The 21,204-nt window shown below is 46.9% G+C and overlaps 8 protein-coding genes and 2 non-coding genes across 10 annotated transcripts; 6 read left to right on the top strand and 4 right to left on the bottom strand.

Moving 5' to 3' along the window:
- Window positions 1–33: 33 nt before the first annotated feature.
- F4822DRAFT_419568 (polyubiquitin-tagged protein recognition complex, Npl4 component) lies at window positions 34–3,181 on the top strand. The gene is made up of 4 exons (XM_051459623.1): window positions 34–390; window positions 447–571; window positions 629–2,099; window positions 2,173–3,181. Exons 1-4 carry the CDS (start codon window positions 307–309, stop codon window positions 2,527–2,529), a joined length of 2,037 nt encoding a protein of 678 aa, XP_051308955.1. The 5' UTR covers window positions 34–306; the 3' UTR covers window positions 2,530–3,181.
- A 7-nt stretch (window positions 3,182–3,188) lies between these two features.
- On the bottom strand, window positions 3,189–7,702 carry F4822DRAFT_419565 (putative carbamoyl-phosphate synthase arginine-specific large chain). The gene is made up of 4 exons (XM_051459622.1): window positions 7,150–7,702; window positions 5,369–7,050; window positions 3,765–5,141; window positions 3,189–3,704 (listed from the first exon to the last, which is right to left on the bottom strand). The coding sequence occupies exons 1-4, from the start codon at window positions 7,484–7,486 to the stop codon at window positions 3,597–3,599; spliced, it is 3,504 nt and encodes a 1,167-aa protein (XP_051308954.1). The 5' UTR covers window positions 7,487–7,702; the 3' UTR covers window positions 3,189–3,596.
- Window positions 7,703–8,024: 322 nt separating this feature from the next.
- On the top strand, window positions 8,025–8,127 carry F4822DRAFT_t123. Its single transcript has one exon. It is a non-coding gene; the product is annotated as a tRNA-Ile (tRNA).
- A 2,051-nt stretch (window positions 8,128–10,178) lies between these two features.
- Window positions 10,179–10,280, bottom strand: F4822DRAFT_t120. The gene has a single exon. It is a non-coding gene; the product is annotated as a tRNA-Ile (tRNA).
- Window positions 10,281–11,110: 830 nt separating this feature from the next.
- F4822DRAFT_419560 (auxin efflux carrier) lies at window positions 11,111–13,154 on the top strand. The gene is made up of 5 exons (XM_051459621.1): window positions 11,111–11,516; window positions 11,573–12,237; window positions 12,384–12,562; window positions 12,617–12,797; window positions 12,850–13,154. The coding sequence occupies exons 1-5, from the start codon at window positions 11,288–11,290 to the stop codon at window positions 12,925–12,927; spliced, it is 1,332 nt and encodes a 443-aa protein (XP_051308953.1). The 5' UTR covers window positions 11,111–11,287; the 3' UTR covers window positions 12,928–13,154.
- A 236-nt stretch (window positions 13,155–13,390) lies between these two features.
- F4822DRAFT_434297 (DUF1746-domain-containing protein) lies at window positions 13,391–14,532 on the top strand (the record flags this gene model as incomplete). Its single annotated transcript, XM_051461986.1, has 2 exons — window positions 13,391–13,662; window positions 13,755–14,532. 2 exons carry the CDS (start codon window positions 13,391–13,393, stop codon window positions 14,530–14,532), a joined length of 1,050 nt encoding a protein of 349 aa, XP_051308952.1.
- Window positions 14,533–14,554: 22 nt separating this feature from the next.
- On the bottom strand, window positions 14,555–16,000 carry F4822DRAFT_67805 (18S rRNA biogenesis protein). Its single transcript, XM_051463843.1, has one exon. The coding sequence runs from the start codon at window positions 15,796–15,798 to the stop codon at window positions 14,578–14,580; it is 1,221 nt and encodes a 406-aa protein (XP_051308951.1). The 5' UTR covers window positions 15,799–16,000; the 3' UTR covers window positions 14,555–14,577.
- Window positions 16,001–16,058: 58 nt separating this feature from the next.
- On the top strand, window positions 16,059–17,548 carry F4822DRAFT_419554 (Sec62/63 complex, subunit Sec66). Its single transcript, XM_051459620.1, has 3 exons — window positions 16,059–16,300; window positions 16,354–16,655; window positions 16,712–17,548. Exons 1-3 carry the CDS (start codon window positions 16,195–16,197, stop codon window positions 17,009–17,011), a joined length of 708 nt encoding a protein of 235 aa, XP_051308950.1. The 5' UTR covers window positions 16,059–16,194; the 3' UTR covers window positions 17,012–17,548.
- A 110-nt stretch (window positions 17,549–17,658) lies between these two features.
- F4822DRAFT_67793 (uncharacterized protein) lies at window positions 17,659–19,180 on the top strand. The gene has a single exon (XM_051463842.1). The coding sequence runs from the start codon at window positions 17,824–17,826 to the stop codon at window positions 19,054–19,056; it is 1,233 nt and encodes a 410-aa protein (XP_051308949.1). The 5' UTR covers window positions 17,659–17,823; the 3' UTR covers window positions 19,057–19,180.
- A 564-nt stretch (window positions 19,181–19,744) lies between these two features.
- On the bottom strand, window positions 19,745–20,641 carry F4822DRAFT_434293 (uncharacterized protein; the record flags this gene model as incomplete). The annotated part of the gene is made up of 1 exon (XM_051461985.1): window positions 19,745–20,641. One exon carries the CDS (start codon window positions 20,639–20,641, stop codon window positions 19,745–19,747), a length of 897 nt encoding a protein of 298 aa, XP_051308948.1.
- Window positions 20,642–21,204: the final 563 nt, after the last annotated feature.

Below are 21,204 nucleotides of genomic sequence, written 5' to 3'. Positions count from 1 at the left end.
CGGCGCGCGTCATCAGCGGTCAGTGCCTGAACAGGTTCGAACATTTCTAAGTTGTAACTTCCTCTCCTTCACGCAGTCACGAATCTAATCATCTACACAACTCCGGTTCCTTCCTCGCTATTCTCCGCCACATACACTTTAATTATTCCCTTACTCTTACTCATACCAAATCCCACCTGATTTCTCAAACCAAAATTCAGGGGGCTACCATATAAATTTTATTCCCCATGAGCGACATCTCTCCACCCCTCATTTTCTTCCCATTATAACGCTTCTCTATCATCATCTGACCCCATATCTTTCACGATGTTGTTACGACTACGAGGGCCGGATGGCATGATCCGGATCAATATCGAGAAGACCGATACCTTCGCAGAGCTTGGTAATAGAGTAGGCTTTTTTCTCCCTCCCGTAATACCATAACCGTCTCTAACTAATTATCACAGCTCGTGCCGCAATTGCCACCAACCGTCGACCCCAATAGTATCTCCATGTCCCCAGACCCCCAAGCCAAAGACTCCAAGAAACTAGTAGATATCGCGAAATACAAACTGTCCCAGATAGGTTTAAAGTACTATAACTCTACCGTTATCTCATCCTGGAGCTCAATATACTAATGTACATATAGTCACGGGGACTTAATCTTCATCGCCTACCAACACCAAAACGCTGCCAACGGCCACGCTAACGGCGCGCCCGCACCATCCACCACCATCTCATCGACGAATAGATTAAATGGCAAACCTATATTACCCACAGAAGATCTTCCGGTCGACCCGCCGTCGTTAACATCTCCTACGCAAATCATCAAGAACCCTTGGGAGACAGTAAGACAGTCCGCACTAGATGATCGGTTAGACAAGCAGGATGGAAAGATTCCTCGAGGTCGAGATCGAATGTGCAAGCACGGTCCCAAAGGCATGTGCGACTACTGCATGCCCCTCGACCCTTTTAACCCCCAATACCTCACCGATAAGAAGATCAAGTACCTATCCTTCCACTCTTATCTTCGAAAGATTAATTCGGCCACCAATAAACCCGAGTTGGGAAGTTCTTTCATTCCGCCGCTTAAGGAACCGTTTTTCAGAGTGAAGAGGGACTGCCCGTCAGGACATCCTCAGTGGCCTGAGGGTATTTGTACAAAATGCCAACCTAGCGCTATCACCCTACAGCCGCAGACCTTCCGTATGGTCGATCATGTCGAGTTCGCCTCATTCGAGCTCGTTAACTCCTTCATTGACGCGTGGCGAAGAACCGGTGCGCAACGAATTGGTTACCTGTATGGTCGCTACGCAGAATACTCCGAAGTACCGCTGGGCGTTAAAGCGATCGTCGAGGCTATATACGAGGTACCTCAAGTAGATGAAGTTGATGGAGTGTCATTAAACTCCTGGGGAGATGAGGCGGCTGTGAATGACGTGGCCAAGTTATGTGGACTGCAGCAAGTTGGGGTTATATTTACCGATTTACTTGATGCAGGTACCGGCGATGGAAAGGTCGTTTGCAAGCGACATGCCGACTCATACTACCTTAGCTCTCTTGAGGTTTGCTTCGCCGCCCGGTTACAGGCTCAACACCCTAAGCCTACCAAGTGGAGCGATACAGGGAGGTTCGGCTCTAACTTCGTCACATGTATCATTTCGGGTGACGAAACAGGCCAGATCGCGATTTCATCTTACCAAGTCTCGAATGACGCTGTAGAAATGGTACGAGCGGACCTTGTTGAGCCATCAGCTGATCCCAACGTCATGCTCGTACGGGAAGAGGAGGAAGACGATGGCTCTACGAGTCGGACACGATATATTCCCGAGGTGTTCTATCGAAAAATCAATGAGTACGGCGCGAACGTACAGGAAAATGCTAAGCCATCTTTCCCGGTTGAGTATCTCTTCGTCACATTAACACACGGTTTCCCTGCTGAGCCGAAACCTATCTTCAACACCCCCAACTTCCCCATCGAGAACCGTGAGGCTATGGGCGAGAATCAGCAATTCAAGTCAGTTGCAAAAGCACTCGACACCAGTGGTGGCAATCAACTTGGATCCCTTTCCGATTTCCATCTTCTCAACTTCATACATGGAACAAGCATACTATCCAAGGTAAGTCCCTCTTATTCTATCACGTGATCTATAACCCCTTTTCGTTAGTTACAGTAAGGTAACCAGTGAATAGGAAGAGGAAGCCCTGCTCTGTCGAGCAGCAACCACACACGACCTTGCAGATACGTATCAGCTTTTCTCGATGCCGGGTTGGCAAACTTTAGAAGCCATCTTAACTGAAACTGGTGAGAAACTCCCTACAAGAAAGCGCCCTCGTCGTTCAAGTGGCGAGGGGGGCCAAGCGAACGGCGGAGCGTCCTCAACGGCAAAATCATCCTCGTCCGCTTCTGCTGCCGCTGTTGATACTGCTGCCGCCGCCCGCTCCCAAAAATCCGGTGAACCGCTTACTAAGCGTCTTGCTGCCGTTAGGCTAAACGAGCGAAACGAGAACCGACCCACCTTCAACCGCGCCAAGTTCGAGGATATATGATTTGGAATGGAAAACTCGAAAAAATATCAAGCAACACGGATGAGACGGAAATGAGAAAGGCAGGTTACACGAGAAGGTGGGGTTTGTGTTTCACGGACGGAATTTTATACCTATAGATGAGATAGGCAATAGGTTCATGTATTCATTCGATTCGACGCGAATGCTAGCCAACAGCCTACCAACGCAGCAGGTGGGCGATAGAGGGATAAAAAAAGGATTTCTCTTCACTTTTTTCCGTCGGATACATAGGTGCTTTACCATACATACTACGTATTGAGCCAGAAGATAAGCCTCCGGAGTTATTTTTGACGTTCGGCTTTTGCCGACGTAGAGGAAGAGAGAAGAGAAATACGCATTTCTCGTGCGTGTGTAAAGGAGGAGAGGGGAAAAAAGAGGGTGGGCATATAGCTGGCTGCAGGACGGTGATACAATAACTCCTTATTTTCACCGTCGATCTTTGCTCAACTGATAAATGGCAGCCCGCTTCGAATCATATAACCGCATGCATGAGCTGGCAGTACATGCCTAGGTACATTTGCTTTTGCGACTTGCGCTGCCAAGATTTTACAAGTTTTCTCTTCTGCTAGATGCGTTAAATATTAAGGTAGATCTAGTAAGCATTATAATATTCATTGAAATCACCAAGTACGATAGCATAGTTATTTTGAACTTTTGTTATCAATTCGAAGGCGTATAACACGTAGATCCAGCATATGCTATCTACCTAATCTACGTCCACACCATCCTCACTATAGACCCAAGTATCTAGCGAAACTGACCCCGGTCATGAGGTACGCCACAGGTGATTTTACCTCCATTTCGGATCTTCCCTCTCGGATAGAGGACGGAAGAAAAAGCAAATAACATATCGTTCGTCACCCTTTTCCACGCCCCACCCACCCATCCGTCTCATATAAAGTCATCGAGCAAAAAAGTAAAGTGAACGCCAATCAAAATTTTCCTCGAATAAATCGCGAAGACGTTGCGATAGTAGAATTTTTTCCCTTTTTATTTAGCTCCGCAAAATTCTGTGAGGAAATAGGGAACCGGGTATATAATAAGTTACTCTACAACGGCTTTCCGCCGAGGAAGTCGGACCACCGACGGACCTCGGAAGGTATGCCTTCTTTCCTAGGCAGTTTCTCACTCATACACTGAGCGAATAGCATCGCGGTCTAGAAAAGGGACAGTTAGCATATGCGTACATTAGGTAACCAACATGAAGTAATTCTTACCTGTGGCTCCATGAACAATGGGACACCGAAGTCGACAGCATTTCGGCGCATTACATAGTCAACATCCGTAACTGTCTTGGCTCGAGCTAGAGCCAGGTTGAATACTCCGCGGATTTGGTACTTCTCGAAGACTTCTCGGAGAGCCCGTTTGTCTTCCTTAGGGAACTCAATTACATCCACGGTAACCTTGTCCTTAGTAGTCGACTCAAGGAATTGCTTGACGTCGTTTCCAGCAGCGTAAAATTTGTAGTCAAGAGGAGAGAGGTAATCGGCAACCTTTGTGAGCCAAGGCTTAGAGATCTCACCGCCGAAGAGGATACCCTCGCCGGGCTCGGGCACGCGGAAGTTCATAGCCGATTGAAGGGATGTCCAGTACGCTTCAACAAGGTCCTTACCAAAGCAGGCCATCTCTCCAGTGCTAGCCATTTCAACACCCAAGAATGGGTCGGCTCCAGCTAGACGAGTCCATGAGAATTGGGGGACCTTGGTGGCAAGATAGTCTCTCTTGACAGCCATAACATCAGTAGGGCCAGGAACATCTTTTCCGAGAAGAGCTTTGGTGGCAACATCAATGAAGTTGGTGCCAAGTACCTTGCTGACGAAGGGGAATGACCGAGACGCGCGAAGATTACACTCAATAACTTTGAGTGCTGATTCTCCACCTTCAGGGTCATCAGCCTTGATAATCTGCATATTGAACGGTCCAGTGATGTTCCAAGCTTTCGCAACCTTTTTGGCGATTTCCTTGAGCCGTTCCATGATGCTATCATCCAAGTTTACCGGAGGAAGTACTAGGGTAGCATCGCCAGAGTGAACACCAGCATGTTCGACATGCTCACTTACAGCGTGAAGGATCAAGTTACCTTGATGAGCCACACCATCGACATCAATCTCCTGCGCGCCCTCAATGAATTTAGTGATAACCACCGGGTGGTCAGGAGAAACGTTACTGGCAGCCTCGAGCTTATCCTTGAGATCTTCTTGGCTTCGAATAACAGTCATAGCAGCGCCGGAAAGAACATAACTTGGACGGACCAAGACAGGGTAGCCAACCTGGTTGGCAAATTTCTCAGCTTCGGTAACAGAAGTCAGTTCCTTCCAGGCAGGTTGGTCAACTCCAATGCTGTCCAAGATTTCGGAGAATTTCTGTCGGTCTTCGGCCTTATCGATATCTTTGGGATCCGTTCCTAGGACATTTGCCTTACCCGTTTCTTGAAGTCGGAGAGCGATGTTTTGGGGAAGCTGGCCACCAACAGACACAACTACACCAGAAGCATTCTCTAATTCGTAGATATCCATGACCCTCTCATAACTTAGCTCTTCGAAGTATAATTTATCGGCAGAGTCGAAATCAGTGGATAGCGTCTCGGGATTGAACTTTTTGGCAAGTTAGAAGGGCATTTAGATGAGTAGATGAGTAAAATACTCGAGGAAGAATCTAATGTGTGTGGGAGGGATCGTGAGGTGGGAAAGGGGTTGAGATGCATCAAAGCAATAAAGTTAGGTAGAAGTGGGTACAATATGCACATAAGGGATTATATGCCCCAACAGCAATTAAGGGGTATAAATGAGTAAAAGTGGTAAAAGTGAACTGTTTTACTTACGTTGATCATGACAGTTTTCTCGCCCATATCCCTTAGGGCAAAAGCAGCGCTAACAGCACACCAGTCGAATTCAACTGAGCTACCAATTCTGTACACACCACTACCGAGGACAACAGTACCCTTATCCTCGAATGTAACATCATGAGAACTGGCATTGTAGGTGGTGTATAGGTAGTTGGTGTCTGCTGGGAATTCGGCGGCCAGGGTATCAATCTTCTTAACCCAAGGTCTAATTCCCATGCTTAGTCGGAGAGCGCGAACAGAGTCTTCATTGCTCTTGACGGCATTCGCAATTTGCTTGTCGGAAAACCCCATTTTCTTGGCTTTGAGGAGTAGATCCCGTTTCAGACCATCCAGGCTACCAACCGCCTCCATTTCTCTTGTGCAGTTGACGAGGTTTTGAAGCTTGTGCAAGAACCACTTGTCGATCTTACTCAATTCGTGGACTCTATCGACCGAATAACCTTCGTGAAGCATTGCCTGGCCAACAGCTAGCCATCGACGGTCCGTCGGATGGGAGAGCTCATAGTCAAGATCCTCGAATTTGTCACCTTGAAAACCAAGGAACTTAGGATCGACTTGACGAATAGCCTTTTGAAATGATTCTTCGAAAGTACGTCCAATAGCCATTACCTCACCCACAGATTTCATAGCACTGCCGATGTCACGCTTCACGTGCTGGAATTTTGACAAATCCCATCGAGGTATCTTCGTCACAATATAGTCAAGAGAAGGCTCGAAGTTCGCGGTAGTAGTTTTCGTAACGGCATTTGGAAGCTCAGGCAGACTGTGACCAAGACCAATCTTTGCCGCGGTGTAAGCTAGAGGGTACCCAGTAGCTTTCGAAGCAAGAGCCGACGACCGGGAAAGACGAGCATTGACCTCAATAACCCTATAGTCGAGACCATCCGGTTGAAGGGCATATTGGACGTTACACTCGCCGACAACTCCCAAGTGGCGAACGATTTTGATAGCAGCGGACCGAAGCATATGGTACTCCTCGTCGCTAAGAGTTTGACTAGGCGCAACGACGATTGAGTCACCGGTGTGGGTCCCTAGGGGATCGAAGTTTTCCATATTGCAAACAGTGATGCAATTGTTGTTTGCGTCGCGGACGACTTCATACTCGACTTCCTTCCATCCCTTCAGTGATTTCTCGACGAGGATTTGGGGCGACAAAGTTAGGGACCGGGCGGCCATATTGCGCAATTCCTCCTCATTGTTGGCAAAGCCAGAACCTAGACCTCCCAGCGCGTAGGCAGCACGGACGATGATAGGATATCCGACCTTTGAAGCAGCATCGAGGGCATCGTCAACAGTTCCGACAGCAATTGACTTGGCAATTGGGATGTCAATCTCGTTGAGAGCCTTGGCGAATAGATCTCTGTCTTCACTCAGCTCCAAAGTATGAACACTTGTACCAAGGACCTTAACACCATATCTCTCTAATATTCCCATGCGCTGCATTTGTACACCCAAGTTCAACGCGGTTTGTCCACCAAAGGACAAGAAGATGCCATCAGGTCGTTCCCTTTCGATAACATAGGACACGTATTCGGGAGTGACAGGAAGGTAGTAAATCTCGTCAGCGAGGACATGGTTTGTTTGAACAGTAGCAATGTTTGGATTTATGAGCACAGAGGCTACACCGGCCTCCTTAAGAGCCTTGAGTGCTTGTGAGCCTACCCATTTATGAATGTTAGTGTGTGTTCATAAACTCGATCAAGTTGTGAGTCACTCTTGACCGCTAGGGTTGTCGAGGGCAAAATTGCAACACCAACCTGAGTAGTCAAATTCTCCAGCTTGTCCAATTGCTAGGCCACCACTACCAATTACCAATACCTTTTTAACATTCACAACATCTCTAGGCTTTATCACGCCACTCTCCAAGTATGCCTTCGGGTTCGGCGCCTCTTGTGTGGTAGCTACACCCGCCGAGCAAAGAGCGGTGGCTGAGAAGTTTCTCTCTTGTATGAAATTAGATTTTCGGTACGAAGCGAGGAGCTGAGTAGGAGCTCGGAAACTCTTTGTAGTAAGTTGCCTTCGAGTGACGGGTAATCGTCGAACATTTCGCAATAATACAGGCGCTCGACCTGCTATCTTGGTGGGGAGAGCCATGACAAGCTGGGAGCTAGAATATGGGGAGGTTTAGAAGGGAAGAGGTCTCACGAGACCAAAGATTGGAGCTCCCTACTCCCAATTGAAGTCAATTGAGCTCCTAAAAGAAGGAACTTTAACGTTCTCGAGTCTTAAGTAGAATCAGAGTCAGAATGGAATGAGTCTTGAAGAAGGGCCGGATCGGTGTCTAGCTAGATAAATTTCCAACAGCATGCGACTACTGAAGCGTAGATAAGCTGATAAGAAATTAAAAAAAAATAAATGCACCAGGGTTTCCCCTCAGATCGTAGGGCATGCCGAATCACCGAATCGGGATTAGTTCCCTTGCTGTCCTTACTCACCCTTGTCACCTTGTATTTTTTTGTGAAGACCCACTCACATTTAGTCAATCCCGGTACCGGCCGTAGTGGGGGGAAAAGTGAAAAAAAAAAAAAACACCCCCCAATTAGTCGGATTCGACTCTCCATCCTCTCTCACACCATCAGAAAAAGTACATAGAATTAAATAATCCCTCAATCTAACACGAATTCAACCAATAGGTCCCATAGCTCAGTTGGTTAGAGCGTCGTACTAATATTAATCCGATGAGGGTTTATATCAAGTAAATGCGAAGGCCGGCGGTTCGAGCCCGCCTGGGACCATTTGTTTTTGCTTTTTTTCTACTTGGTGGTGATGAAGGAAGGGTCTATCTATCTTTGTTCTTTTACCCCAAATAACAGGATGGAGGGGCAATTACTTTGGGGCCGCCTTCCCCTCCCATTTTACCTTCTATTAAAGCGATTCTAAACGAACATTGAATCGACGACCTTGTCTTATTTTTATCCCAATCTCGAGGAAAACTTAAGTCATTTTAAATTTAGTTAATGCCGACTTACTCCCCTATTCCAAGATAAAAGATAAAAAATTCAAGATTCTGATCTAATCAGCATAGAAGCTCTAAGCATGACTCATTTAATGCATTTTACATGCCAGGGACGCACGCTCAAGATGTTACATTTGTAAGAACAAATGAGAGCCAGTATCCATCCTAACAAGACGCTCGACTCTTTACCATGCGGCGCCAAGGGTCTCCCTTTCGGGTACCACCGGATCTACCCGCCAATACGAGAAGAGCACTGCGTGCGAACGTACATCTTAAGGTCTTCCTCACCTGACTTCAACGCAATGCTGGTAGAAAGTTTAACTCACGGTAAAGGCTCCGTCTGCGCAGAGCTGTAACTTAGCTATCAGAGGGGAGAATTATCGTGCTCCCGCTAATGATGTGTGGTCACGTTTGGCTACAAGTCTATCATATGAGCGGCATGGTCGTATAAAGACAATATGCCTTGTATACCGTGGACAAGTAGTGCTCCGGAGATGGGAAATCAAATCGGTAGTCCCGCAACTATATTCCGCGGCATCGCGATTCTCTTCTGCTAGCCAGTCCGGGACACCTGGATGCGCCACCGGGAAATATATGGCAAAAGTGAATCAATGAACATATGAGCTGTAGTGTCATTTCTAGTGAAAATTAAAGTAAATGTAATATCATGCAAGATTTCCACACTAGGTAAGTTCACCCAAGGTATTTTCTTCGTCATGAGAGGCACGAATTGGTGATTCCACGAGATTGCGGGCCCTGACTCTTCCTTCAGCGAACGCATGGTTTCCCTCCTCGTACAATCAAGAGATAATGTTCATATTCCAGTAGCGGAGCATATCACCGACCAAACTGATGCTCATTGGGCCCATTAGGGTCTAGGAGCGAGCTTCCATTACTATATACCGCCGCTAGTGAACAAGAAAATTGGCTACAATAATAATCGCATGGACAATATGTTAAGCCCAATAACGCTTCAAAATTATTGTACACAGATTTTATTAGCACTATCATAACGCTGGTCTAGGTGGCTTGGGCTAGTCCTTTATGCACGCACCCCTAATGAAGCTGGGGCGAGGAAAATCAGTTTCCTCCTAAACATTAACATCGCTGCTTAAGGATCATTTATGTAAGTCTAGATCTTTAAGGGCGTTAGCAGGACCTCAAATATCGTCCTCTTCGGAATGGGATCGATACCTATCCTTGACTTCACATTCTCAGTAGTTATAGTACATGAAGTTGTTATCACCATAGGGTAGGTAACAGAAGAACAAGAGGATTTCTCGATCAGTGCGGCCCAGAACGTAGGACGAGCAATCTACTAGGTTTTGGGAGGCAAATACCAGTGCTGGCCAGCGAAGCGACTACCAGCAGTGCTACGAACTAGGCCACTGATGAAGATAAAATTGAAGTTTTTACATAATAGGATTCTGGAGTATGTCACACATATCTCTCTTAAAAATTAGTAGACGACGGAATAGAAGATCAGGAAAGGGCGGGGCGGAAACGAGGAGCAAATAAAGGGGGGGATATGGCACCTAAATTTCCCATCCTATTCAACACTCATTAGCTCTGGCGAATTATGGCAGACTGTGTGAGAAAATCATTGACTAAATACGACTGAGATCCTAAGAAGCCAGAAAAGGGAAACCCCCCAAACACCCTTCCCCCCCCCCCAAAAATTCGACTCGCTCAGATGAGTTAGAGTCTAATATTTCAATATAAATTCCTAGCTTTACAATCTCATTGCTGTCTAGGGCGGCCTTGCGTGAGTCAACAGAAGAACCGCTGTGTGAAAATCAATAAAAATAATATAGAAAAAATACCAAAATATGGTCCCAGGCGGGCTCGAACCGCCGGCCTTCGCATTGACTTCATACTATTCAGGATAGAATGGTATTAGTACGACGCTCTAACCAACTGAGCTATGGGACCAATCGGGATTTGATGAAAGAAATCTCTTTGACTTGCTTTATACAGTAAGCGCTCGGCGTTATACCGGCTTACTGACTAGTTGGGTAGCATGGAGGTGAAGTTTGGTGAATGATCAAGCTAAAAATCAACGACCATTTTCGAGTTATCTCATTTAAACATTGATGTATTATCTTAGAAGTGCTAGATAATAGGGGCCGTTAAATTTAGTCGCCCTTTATGTGTGTAGGGTTGCTGAGTTAGAAGGGAAGGATATGGAAGATAGGGGGGTTTGCCAGCAAAATTAGGGGCTGTTTTTAACAGTATACCGCTGTGTCTCACTACCTAGGTACCTGGGATTTCCCTTACATGTACGACTTCCTAGGAAGTCGGGCTATAAATCTGGACTCTGAAGGTAGATACCGCCCTTGCTGCCACTTTCGTGATGCCTTAGAGAATAGTTTTCCCTTTTCAGCCAATTTTTATTTTATTTTTATATCCATTATAATACAGTCATCTACCGAGAGAATAAGAGTTGAGGTTTTGTTCTACCATTGGGCTACCGAGGCACCTAGGTAATTCTTATAGGTAGCAAAATCCAAGTTGCGCTCAACCCAACCCAGATTTATACTTTAGTACAGTGATGCATAAAGTTGACTGCATAATTAGGGCTGCGATGAAGCTAAAAGCGGCGTGAATTTGGGAGCCTTAATCTGTACCCAAGTACCAAAAATCGCAGTCGATTTGCGGAAGCAGGAAGCCGTCCATCTCTTGGCGTACCCGACCCGACGGAGTACGGTACTTTAAAGCTTATCTGGTTCAGTGCGGGCATGCGTACTTTACTTCCATTTTCAGCAAGGTCCAGGTACCGTACTATCCGTCCATTACGGAATAGTTTGGCGGTAATGACGTCCGCGAATTAGCTTAGCCAATTTTACATACGTATATGAATATCTAGGTAATTATGTATTTTTTTTTTCCTCGCTGGGATAGAAATCTGGGGTTGAATTGTTAAATTTTTTGGAGGTAATATGGCGTCGGAAGTTCTCGTTTCTTTCCTGGGAGCCGTACAGGCGTCTTTATCGGTGCTATTGACTATTGGTTGTGGCGTTGTCGCTGCTCAATTTGGTCTAGTTACGACACATGCCGCTGAAGAAGTATCACGCCTTTGTGTCAAAGTGCTTCTACCCTGCCTGATGATCACGAAGCTGGGTTCAGAGTTGTATCTTGATACGACGGCAAATTACGTTCCTATAGTCAGTATGTTCAAATCTTAGCATCCAAAAACCATTCACTCCTTAACTCACTTTCTTAAGTCTGGGCTACTATTTTCACCGTTACATCTATTGCCATTGGGAAAGCGGCAGTGGCTTTTTTCCGTCTCCCGAACTGGGTAGTACCTGCTATAGCTTTCAATAATACCGAGTCGCTTCCCCTGTTGCTGTTACAATCCTTACAAACGACCGGAGTACTGGAATCTTTAACTAGTGCGGAAAAGGCATCTGACGGGGTTGAGCGAGCACGTACCTATTTTCTCGCCTGTTCGGTAATCAACAATACTATAACATTCGGCCAAGGCGCAAAATGGATTACTATGGGGGAATCATCTGGACAGGACGACTCAATGGATCCTGAAAGTCAGCAGGACGGACGGGGAGACGAAAACCCTAGTGAGCGAGAAAGGAACGGAAATGCTCATTCACCTCAAGACTGCGAAGAATCGACTGATGCGAATGAACGAACATCCCTCCTCCCTGGCAAAGTTCAGTACTGGGAGCGAAGGGTAGGGAACGATCTTTCCTCGCGATTTCGGAGATACTTCTACGCCACTCCGAAGCCTATGAGGGCGATCCTTGCGGGCATTGGGATGTTTCTCAATCCACCATTTATTGGTGCAGCCATCGGCTTGATAATAGGTCTTTCGCCGCCTCTGCATCGGATTTTCTTCAATGACATGGATAAGGGTGGTTATTTTAATGCGGTACGTATGGAAAACTCGAATAGTGCCCGTCGCTTGCTGCTGCCAAACCCCTGTTGTTGCTCGATCAAAATCGCCCTACTTTTTCTTAGGGTCCCTCTTTCGTTACTTTAAGAGCCGTTGAATTGAACGTTGACAATTGTTTTTAGTGGCTCACCTCCAGCTTGAAAAACATTGGAGAACTTTTTGTCTCACTTCAAGTTGTCATAGTCGGCGTCAAACTGAGTCTGAGCCTCAGACTTATGAAGGAAGGTGAGGAGGAGGCTGGTACACTACCCTTGGGCATAGTTCTCCGTGTGACTTTTGTTAGATTCATTCTTTGGCCGGCGTAAGTTCGAGTTCTAGCACCAAGTCTTTCGCTATACTAATATCCACACGATAGCATAAGTATTCCCATAATATGGGCATTAGCAGCTTATACTAATATCCTTCCTGATGATCCTATGTTGTGGTGGGCTTTGATGATGATGCCTGTTGGCCCTACCGCCATGAAAGTTCTCGCATTGGCAGATGTGAGTGGAACAAACCAGACGACACGGATGTCGATCGCAAGATTTCTTACGGTAAGCATAAATACCTTTGTACACTGAGTAGAAGCCAAACTTACCATCCTAGATTTCGTATATCATAACTCCTATAGTATCCTTTGCTGTTGTGGGAGCTCTGGAAGCTGCAAAGGCTGCAAAACAATAGGTATAGCTTCATGTATAAAAGAAGGCATGTATATATGTATGTAGTTGTGTCTAAACAAAGCGCTATGCATATCCGTCAAAGTAGGTATTTTTAAAGTTGAGATGATTGATCGGTTCTAAGGTTGTGAATGGTGAAAAGGAGAAGGAGGGACATCATTAGTCAGCTAATTGGAGATATGTACTGTGTTAAATACGGTATTAAATTAATGACGTACTGTGCTTAACCCACCTCAGCTTGGCCCTAAATTCCACCGTTCAGCTTCCGTTCTTGGTCGATAGTAATCGAACAACCAACGCCGCAAAGCAACAACGCGCTGCCCCCTGCCTTGTCGCTCACTTTCCCACCCTTGAGCGACTACGCAATAAGGCGAAAAGCTTTCATTTTTGTATATTTATGACGGCCTCACAGCATGTAAAAACAACCCATCATCCGGTTGGCTTCTCACGTCGATTGAGGTGGAGCTATGAACAATGTTTCCACCCCGACCACGCCGGCGGACCCTCATCGTACTTCCCGCGATCATCAAGAGGACGACCCCGACGGCCCGGCACTGTCCGCCGTGTCCGAGCAGAGCCATGATGGCGATGACGATGACGACCACGCCACTACTCAGAACCCCTCGCTCTCCAAGGCGGCGAAGGATGGTCTTACCAAGAAGCTGCAACTCATGATACACCTGAGTGTCAGCTTGGATACTGTGGTGTATGCTGAGCTGTGTGCGCTGTACTATATGGAGTATGACAAGCCCTTTCCTATCCATCCACGCCACTATACATACGAACACATATCTGCGCATCGCATACAAATGCTGACATAGTATTTACTAGTTGTTCATTCTTCCGATTAATGATACGATGGGTATCCCAAGCCTTGTTCATAAGCCCCAAAGCCGAAGACACCATTCTCATTATACCCAACTATCACGTCTCTGCGATTATCGGCCCGAATGCTCTATGCATCTTGATGCACCTCCTTACATCGTTACCCCAAGCTGGCGAAGCTAGTCGAGGCTATCTCCACGGTGGCATACTCTTCGACTTCATTGGACAGAAAGCGCCGACGTCCAGACTTTCTCTCCTCATATTGGATTTCCTGATATTTGGCCTACAATGCTTTATGTTAACTGTGAATATGGAGAAAGAGAGAGTGCGTAAGGTAGTAAAGCCTAGGAGGTTAGCCGATAGCCCCGAGGGTATTACAACAGAAGCCACAACAGGTCAGGATCATGATGCGGAAGAGCGTGGAGTTTTGCGGGATGCGCCTGTGGTGGACGAGACTCACGATATCGAAATGCAATCATTAGGAGATGTGAATGGTAGTAGTGGTCGTCATGACGGAGAAGAGAGGTCCGGCTTATTGAGGCGGACGACTGTCTCGACAGCTGATCTCGAGGGTCTAGCCGACACGTTACGATCTGGGAACGCTGTACTAGCCACCTATAACGTTCGACAATCGGTTCGGACAGCCTGGCAGACACCGGCGAGTTCACCGGAAAGTGCGGCGGCTTACGCTATACAAAATGTCGGATACAATGCGACGCTTGCGGCTTTAGCAGCGCAGAGGAGAGCAAGACTAGCCGCTGCAACACAACCAAGACAATCGTAAATAGCCACGAAAATCACTGTACAGATTTAATGGATATAATAATTACTACGCAATCTTCCTTCCCACATTGCCGACTCCTGTTCCCTTTACCGAGATTATAATGTCAGCTGTGTCGTCGTCTTCTACATCTCGCAAACCCCAACTACTAGCCCCGAACTTTCTAAGATCCCGTGCAAGCCCTATCACTTGTTCTGTGCCCATAACATCCTTTCCAAGGCGTAAGCGCCCAACATCTTCCGATCCCATGGCCATCAGTGTTAGAACAGTTCCTGTTGCCGCTCCACTGATACAACCCCCTTGATTTATGGTCTCTAGGAGTTGATATGCGCATCTCTTTCCGATATCTTCGGGTATTATGCCTCCTTTAGGTGGCACCACGACGTCCGCCGAATATAGCACGCCCACAGCACTTGATTCCGCGACTAAACTCAGTCCAAATCCGATCCCCATTCTTTTCTTACTTCCGGACTTTTCTGCTGCGTCGGGAACTAAGGGAGCTTGGTCGTACTGCGCTGCAATGTGTATGTCCGACACAAGAGGATTCAGTACCTCACGTGCAGAATGTATCATACGAGCATTATTCGACGCCGAGACACCTGTCGCATACGCAACACCACGTATCCTTTTTATCCTACCCGGACTTCTGTTTAAATGTAATGTCTTGGGTAACCGGACTTGACTAGCGAATCTGAGTTCAACAACACCCGCGCCTCCGCTACCATGTGGCCCGGCGCATGATCTTTGGATTACTCGCAGCTCGATCCGCGCCGCGGGGATACCGAAGAGGTTGTATAGTGGGAGGATAGCGGTTCGGAAGGAATCAACTGAGAGATCGCCTGTCTCGGTAGCTGATGTTATGACGCCTGGCCCTGTGAACCGGACGTTCATGTGTGATTTTGAAAATGGGGCGAGGAGACAGAGAGGGAGGAGGAAGTAGGTGACGCCTCGTGTGCAGGTTGCGGGGAGAGAGTGTTCGAGGATATCGCCATCTGAGGCGCCAAAGCCCGGTATAGCTCCTGTTATTAAACCGGGTTGATATGTTATCGTTGTACCGGTGTAGGATATTTGCATCGAGCTGCCATTGGTGACGGCTTCGATGAGACGGAGGAATGAGACTTCATGTGGGGCGAGACCGGGATTGGTGGGGGAATTTGGACGGATTTTGGAGATATGTATAGGTCTACCTGTTAATGTCGCAAGTACTAGGCGTTGTGTAAATGATTTATGGCCTGTAAATTTGAGGAACTCTGGCCTCGGAGTCGACATCGTGGGTTAGATTGGGGGTGTAACTGCGTAAAAGGTCAAAGTACCCGCCTATTTGAATGGTTGGAAAATAGAAGAAATTCTGCCGTACTGATGGCCTGGAAAAAAATTAGCTAGGCAAAGGCGGTGAAGATAAGTACCAAATTTAGTACGAATGTAGCTTGTTTATTAGATTGTCTTAGCGCGGAAGTACATGGGTACATGCATGTACTGGGTCCGACTCCGATTCATTGTGGGTCGAGCTACGTGAAAAGTGTCAAGATCCCGACTTCCAAAAAAAGGCACGTTATAATAATAATATCTTAGGTACCTACGCTGCTTTTGACGTTTTTGTCAACTACATAATTCCTCCCACATTCTTTTTTCCATATTTCTGGTCTATATCAGTCAATCAACAAGATGTTCGATATAGACTGGATGAGCCTTGCGCTCCCATTCGCGTACATTACTGTCCTTGGTGGTTCTCTGTACACCTTTTCTACGATTTATCGAAAAAGGAAGGCTTGTATGATTTTCCGTCAACCACAAGATACCACACCGAAACTGATAAGATTTTAGCACAAAATGCCAACCTAGAACCATGGTTCCCACCGCACCTCCAACGAAACATATACCTGACACTCCTTCACATGGAGCCCGAAGCCGGCCAAGAGAAGGCACCTAAAGTCCCAGATAGCGTCGTTCGAGCTGCGCTTCTACGAAGAGCCGTCGAAGATATCCGTCGCATCATCCAGATCCGTACCTCGAAGCAAGCACTCAATACTTTATTACAACGAGGCAGTGTGGGCGATGATCTAAACCAGAGATTCATAAGGGCCGAGAAGGAGATTGAGGAAGAGTTGAGAGATGTAGTCACAGAGGTGAGAACACTTTATGCTATACAATACTTAGGGCAAACATACTCATTTTTATCTAGGCAAATGCTCTCGCGCCCGGCTGGGGTCAAACTATTTTCCAATCCGCAAACGAGATCGCCGCAAACACCATGCTACGCACACGACTGGATGAGATCGAGAACCGAGCGACTACTGACAAGGAGTGGTGGGAGAAGCGACGCGAAACAATCAAGAAGGACTTCATGAAAGAGCTAGAGGAAGACTCATCGACTAAGGACTCTACGAAAGGCGCTAGTGACGACGACGGAGTGTTAGTTGATTCGGGTACACCTGCAGCTACACCAAGCGGAGCTTCCAAAAAGAAGAAGGGCAAGAAATGAATGTGTGCTGGGCGAGACTAGATGAGCGAGAAAATCTTTAGGGTTGTTAAGCCACCTTGTACCTCTACGACTAGTTGATGGGATATTCGCATTCATCTCCGGCGTTCGGGCATTCGGGTTTAGGGGTATTGCGCGGGTGCACATCGCATTCACCTTCGCGGGTAGATACGTTGGGCCGCATAGTGTCTAAGTATATAATCGATACGTACGGAATTATGTGAGCATCTCGGAGGCTAGGTCTTGATGTATTAGGCACCGCGTGGCTAATGTTGCCCATGACTTTTTTCAAAACATAATTCCTTACTGGCTGGGAACTTGATGCGGGGTGTACTATTTCTAGGCATTGGCGCTGTGTATATGATTGATCTTGAACTTTGAAGACGGATTAAAGCCCGTTTGCCATTATTCGCGGGTAACACCTGGTGACGAACACTATCAGCGCTATATGATTTGATTCTCGCGGCTTGAATGATGTAAATAGTCTAACTAAAACTAGAGCTACCCTAAACACGCTAATACTAAAATGGTAGTACAGGGTCCGATGTGGCTGGTATCTAACAAGTACCGCGAGTGAATTTAGTGCATCTCACATTCTGACGTATGAAGTACATATACCTGCAGGCTGTAGGTCGTGCGTAAAGGTTAAGGACGGAAGGTAGCCTGGGGGTAGTTTGCTCGTTAAGGGAAGCTACCAAACATCCATTCTTCCTCCTACAACAACGAACAACATTACAGTCTAACTAAATTGAAATCGCGCTCACTCCTCCTGCTTCATGCCCCGCCAAAGATTGAATTGATACAAATAAAATACAATGACAGATCCCCAAGGCGCCCCAGGCCTTTCCTTTCCGACTGATCCTCAAGAATTCGAGCTCGACGAACGCATTTCCTTCTCGAAACTCGACAACAAGTACATCGCCGTGCAAGATGACGGGAGCGAATTTGAATGGGACGCACAACTAAAACGATGGATCCCAGTTGTAGACGAAGAACTTCTTGCCCAACAACAATCGGCTTACGGCGGCGGCAGCGCGACCCCTGAAGATGACAGTAACAACAATAACAGCCATCATAATAAGAAGCGCAAGAAGGGTTATGCAAATGGGTCAGGAGAGCCAAGCCGAGGCGTTCCATCACAAGGTCGCCCGCAGAAGAGACAAAAACAACCACCACAGCCTCGCCAGAACACGGCCATCTACGTTACGGGCTTGCCATTAGACGCGACAGTCGACGAAGTACACGAGGTATTTTCGCGCAAATGCGGAGTCATCGCCGAAGAAATCGACAGCGGACGTCCGCGCATCAAGCTCTACACCGATGAGAAGGGAAATTTCAAAGGCGACGCCCTAGTCGTATTCTTCAAGCCGCAAAGCGTCGAAATGGCCATCATGCTTCTCGACGACACCGATTTCCGCTTTTCCGCCTCGGGATTATCTACCGGACGCATGCGCGTGCAAGCCGCGGACTCCAGCTACAAGAAAACACACTACGAGAACGAAGAGGGGGAGAACGGGAATAAACAAGGGGGGGATAACGGAGCGGAGGAAAGCGAACGTAGTAATCAGATCACAGGAGCGGGTAAACCGCGCGACCGTACGCGCGAGCAGGATAAGCAGAAAATCATCAAGCGCACGCAAAAACTCGACGCCAAGCTCGCGGATTGGGACGATGATGATCTGTACGGTGGACAACTGGATATGGGTGCAAAGCGCGATCGACTTGTAGTCCTACGCCACATGTTCACGCTGCGCGAGTTAGATGAGGATCCTGCGGCTCTGCTTGATATCAAGGAGGATATCCGCGATGAGTGCTCGAAGTTGGGACCGGTGACGAATGTTGTGCTGTATGATCTTGAAGAGGAGGGCATTGCGAGTGTTAAATTTCGTACGCCGGAGGCTGCGCAGGCGTGTGTGGAGCTTATGGATGGGAGGGCGTTTGATGGTCGTACGGTACGTGCTACGATTGCGACGGGGCGCGAGAAGTATTGTAGGTCTGGTAGGAAACAAGGTGAAGATGCGGATGAGGCGGAGGATAGTGATAGTTGAGGGTCTTAGTGAAGATAACAAGAAAGGGAGGAATCAGTCGATGTTTCTTGGACTCAAGAGTATCCTGCTTAGGATTATGAGCAATGGTCAGCTGCTGGATCTTACTAGTGTATTATGTATTTTACGCCCGCCGACAATCACCTTCGAGGACTGGAAAGGTGGAAGGAAGTGACGATGTATGATTATTTGAGGCTGGATATGATTCACAAGCAAGTTTTCAATGCTATTGGTCCGCGAAAGGGAGAGATCAGAAAGAAAAACTTCCTATAACACATGTGCCTAATAGTGATATTTCGGGGGCCTCTCGATAGTTAATTCGATTGCAAGTCCCAAAAAAATTGCATTTGGATATCATTTGGGGGGGGGGGTTCAAAGTTGTACCCAACCTACCCAAGTTCGTATTCATGCATCGGGGAAGCAAAATTAACTGAACCAAGAAAATGAAATTCCCGTTCATACTGCAAATAAGCAGACATCGTTTCTTACTTGTCTTTACCAATGTGGATGTTGATTTAGAAGTTTTACTATGTTTTTGGTGTACTTCTAGTAGGTAATCGACGGCAATAGCAACTATTCTATAGTTTTCCTCAGCTCTATTAGCACCGTAATACACAAGGCCATTCCTTTACTTGATCTCGTAGGAACTATCGTCTGGGCACTCAGTACACCCGCCATGTTATAGAGCAATTCACAAATCCGCCGTCACGTCCAACACCATCTCCTTTGCAGTAACCCACCACGCAGCTGCCTCGATAATCTGGCATACAATCTTCAGTTCATCCATTGTTCGAGGTGCATAAACCATCGTAAATTGCTTCGGGACGGGCATCTTCAGTAGACATTGGCTAGTTAATGGATGGCGTTGTCCCCAACCTTTCTCGATAACCTCTTTCACATCATCTGGGTGGAGATTCAGGTGCATTGAATAATCGGTGTTGTGGACATGGCAGATCTCTCCCTGGCAAGTCTTATTGAAAGGGTATCGAGCGAATAGTCCCAAACCGTGCTTCTCGAAACAAGAAGTACCAAGACCCACTTCCTCGGGGTTTCTACTGCCGTGGTTTTCTAGAATGCGCCGTAGAGCGAGATAGCATTCTCGAGAGCCGAATTGGTTGACCTGCCGTTGTGGTGCTATTCCCACGACTTTCGGGCGTAGTCCACAGCGGTAGGGGAGAGGCTTCTTGCGGAAGATACCACAGGCAGGTTGTACATCTGGATCTGCTGGGAGAGGGTTGAAGGGATCTCGACAAGCCCAGAGTTTAAGCCAATTGATACGGACGTAGCCGGCAAAGGTTGCTGGTGTACCCCCAGGACCAAGCTTCAAATAGTTTTGATAATCATTGTGGATGAAAATAAGACCGGTAGTTATACCGATGAGTAGAGCAACGGCAGATGGTTGTAATAGGTGTATGCCGAAGATGAGAAGGACAGAAATGGCAAAAATAGCAGGCCCATCCAATGTTAACGACAGAGGATCCTGTCTAATAGTTACATTGATGCCTAGGGGGTCGCTGTCGCGGTTCGAACAGGCATCGATAGAACAGGAATGTGTTAATGTCTGTGTCCGTGTGAGAGTACCAGACATGATGTCAGAGGGCATGGATAGTCAATTAAACCATAAAGAGTAGGGTGAGATGATGAGGCTTGTCTATTGTAAGATGGTGTGCTTGAGTAGAGTAAAAGGGGAAGCTGGGAGGAAAGAGTCCTGTCGTTAAAAACAAACCAAAAGCCTAAAAACATAAATAAAATTCCTAACCCATTGGTCACCTAGAGATACATGTACAACTTGGGCTTAAAAAAAAAGTGAGACTAAGAGGGTTACTTTATACCTGACCAAGGAGGAGAGGACGCATGGTAGAACTCAAAATCGGCTTGTTCGAGGTCAAGTGATGGAGAAAACAAGCTAAATAGGCACATATGTAGGGTCATGTAGCGGTTAGCCACAGCTAATCCAGCGGGATCGGTACCTAGGTAGGTAAACCTTGATTGAAGTGAACCTGGGGGAAACCAAGACAGACACTATAGACGGAAGTGGCCACTGGGACTTTCGCACGTCGTGTAAAAGACCAACGTCTGCCCACACATTTATAGGAATTGATCCCCACTAAGTGGATTGGAGGATGAAAAACTGACATAAACATGCCCATA

This window comes from Hypoxylon trugodes (assembly GCF_022578975.1).
Source record: "Hypoxylon trugodes strain CBS 135444 unplaced genomic scaffold F4822scaffold_11, whole genome shotgun sequence".
NCBI classification, from domain to species: Eukaryota; Fungi; Ascomycota; class Sordariomycetes; order Xylariales; family Hypoxylaceae; genus Hypoxylon; species Hypoxylon trugodes.
This window is presented reverse-complemented; position numbering and strand designations above follow the sequence as displayed.

What these genes read in the sequence shown, in the direction of transcription:
- F4822DRAFT_419568 (XM_051459623.1), top strand. Translation starts at nt 307, where the DNA reads ATGTTGTTACGACTACGAGGGCCGGATGGCATGATCCGGATCAATATC. An exon ending in CTGTCCCAGATAGGTTTAAA is followed by an intron (nt 572 to 628) that starts GTACTATAACTC and finishes ATGTACATATAG; the next exon opens with TCACGGGGACTTAATCTTCA. An exon ending in GAACAAGCATACTATCCAAG is followed by an intron (nt 2,100 to 2,172) that starts GTAAGTCCCTCT and finishes ACCAGTGAATAG; the next exon opens with GAAGAGGAAGCCCTGCTCTG.
- F4822DRAFT_419565 (XM_051459622.1), bottom strand. Translation starts at nt 7,486, where the DNA reads ATGGCTCTCCCCACCAAGATAGCAGGTCGAGCGCCTGTATTATTGCGA. An exon ending in TGGAGAATTTGACTACTCAG is followed by an intron (nt 7,051 to 7,149) that starts GTTGGTGTTGCA and finishes ATAAATGGGTAG; the next exon opens with GCTCACAAGCACTCAAGGCT. An exon ending in AGAAAACTGTCATGATCAAC is followed by an intron (nt 5,142 to 5,368) that starts GTAAGTAAAACA and finishes CTTGCCAAAAAG; the next exon opens with TTCAATCCCGAGACGCTATC.
- F4822DRAFT_419560 (XM_051459621.1), top strand. Translation starts at nt 11,288, where the DNA reads ATGGCGTCGGAAGTTCTCGTTTCTTTCCTGGGAGCCGTACAGGCGTCT. An exon ending in AAATTACGTTCCTATAGTCA is followed by an intron (nt 11,517 to 11,572) that starts GTATGTTCAAAT and finishes CACTTTCTTAAG; the next exon opens with TCTGGGCTACTATTTTCACC. An exon ending in AGGGTGGTTATTTTAATGCG is followed by an intron (nt 12,238 to 12,383) that starts GTACGTATGGAA and finishes AATTGTTTTTAG; the next exon opens with TGGCTCACCTCCAGCTTGAA.
- F4822DRAFT_67805 (XM_051463843.1), bottom strand. Translation starts at nt 15,798, where the DNA reads ATGTCGACTCCGAGGCCAGAGTTCCTCAAATTTACAGGCCATAAATCA.
- F4822DRAFT_419554 (XM_051459620.1), top strand. Translation starts at nt 16,195, where the DNA reads ATGTTCGATATAGACTGGATGAGCCTTGCGCTCCCATTCGCGTACATT. An exon ending in TTATCGAAAAAGGAAGGCTT is followed by an intron (nt 16,301 to 16,353) that starts GTATGATTTTCC and finishes ATAAGATTTTAG; the next exon opens with CACAAAATGCCAACCTAGAA. An exon ending in TGAGAGATGTAGTCACAGAG is followed by an intron (nt 16,656 to 16,711) that starts GTGAGAACACTT and finishes ATTTTTATCTAG; the next exon opens with GCAAATGCTCTCGCGCCCGG.
- F4822DRAFT_67793 (XM_051463842.1), top strand. Translation starts at nt 17,824, where the DNA reads ATGACAGATCCCCAAGGCGCCCCAGGCCTTTCCTTTCCGACTGATCCT.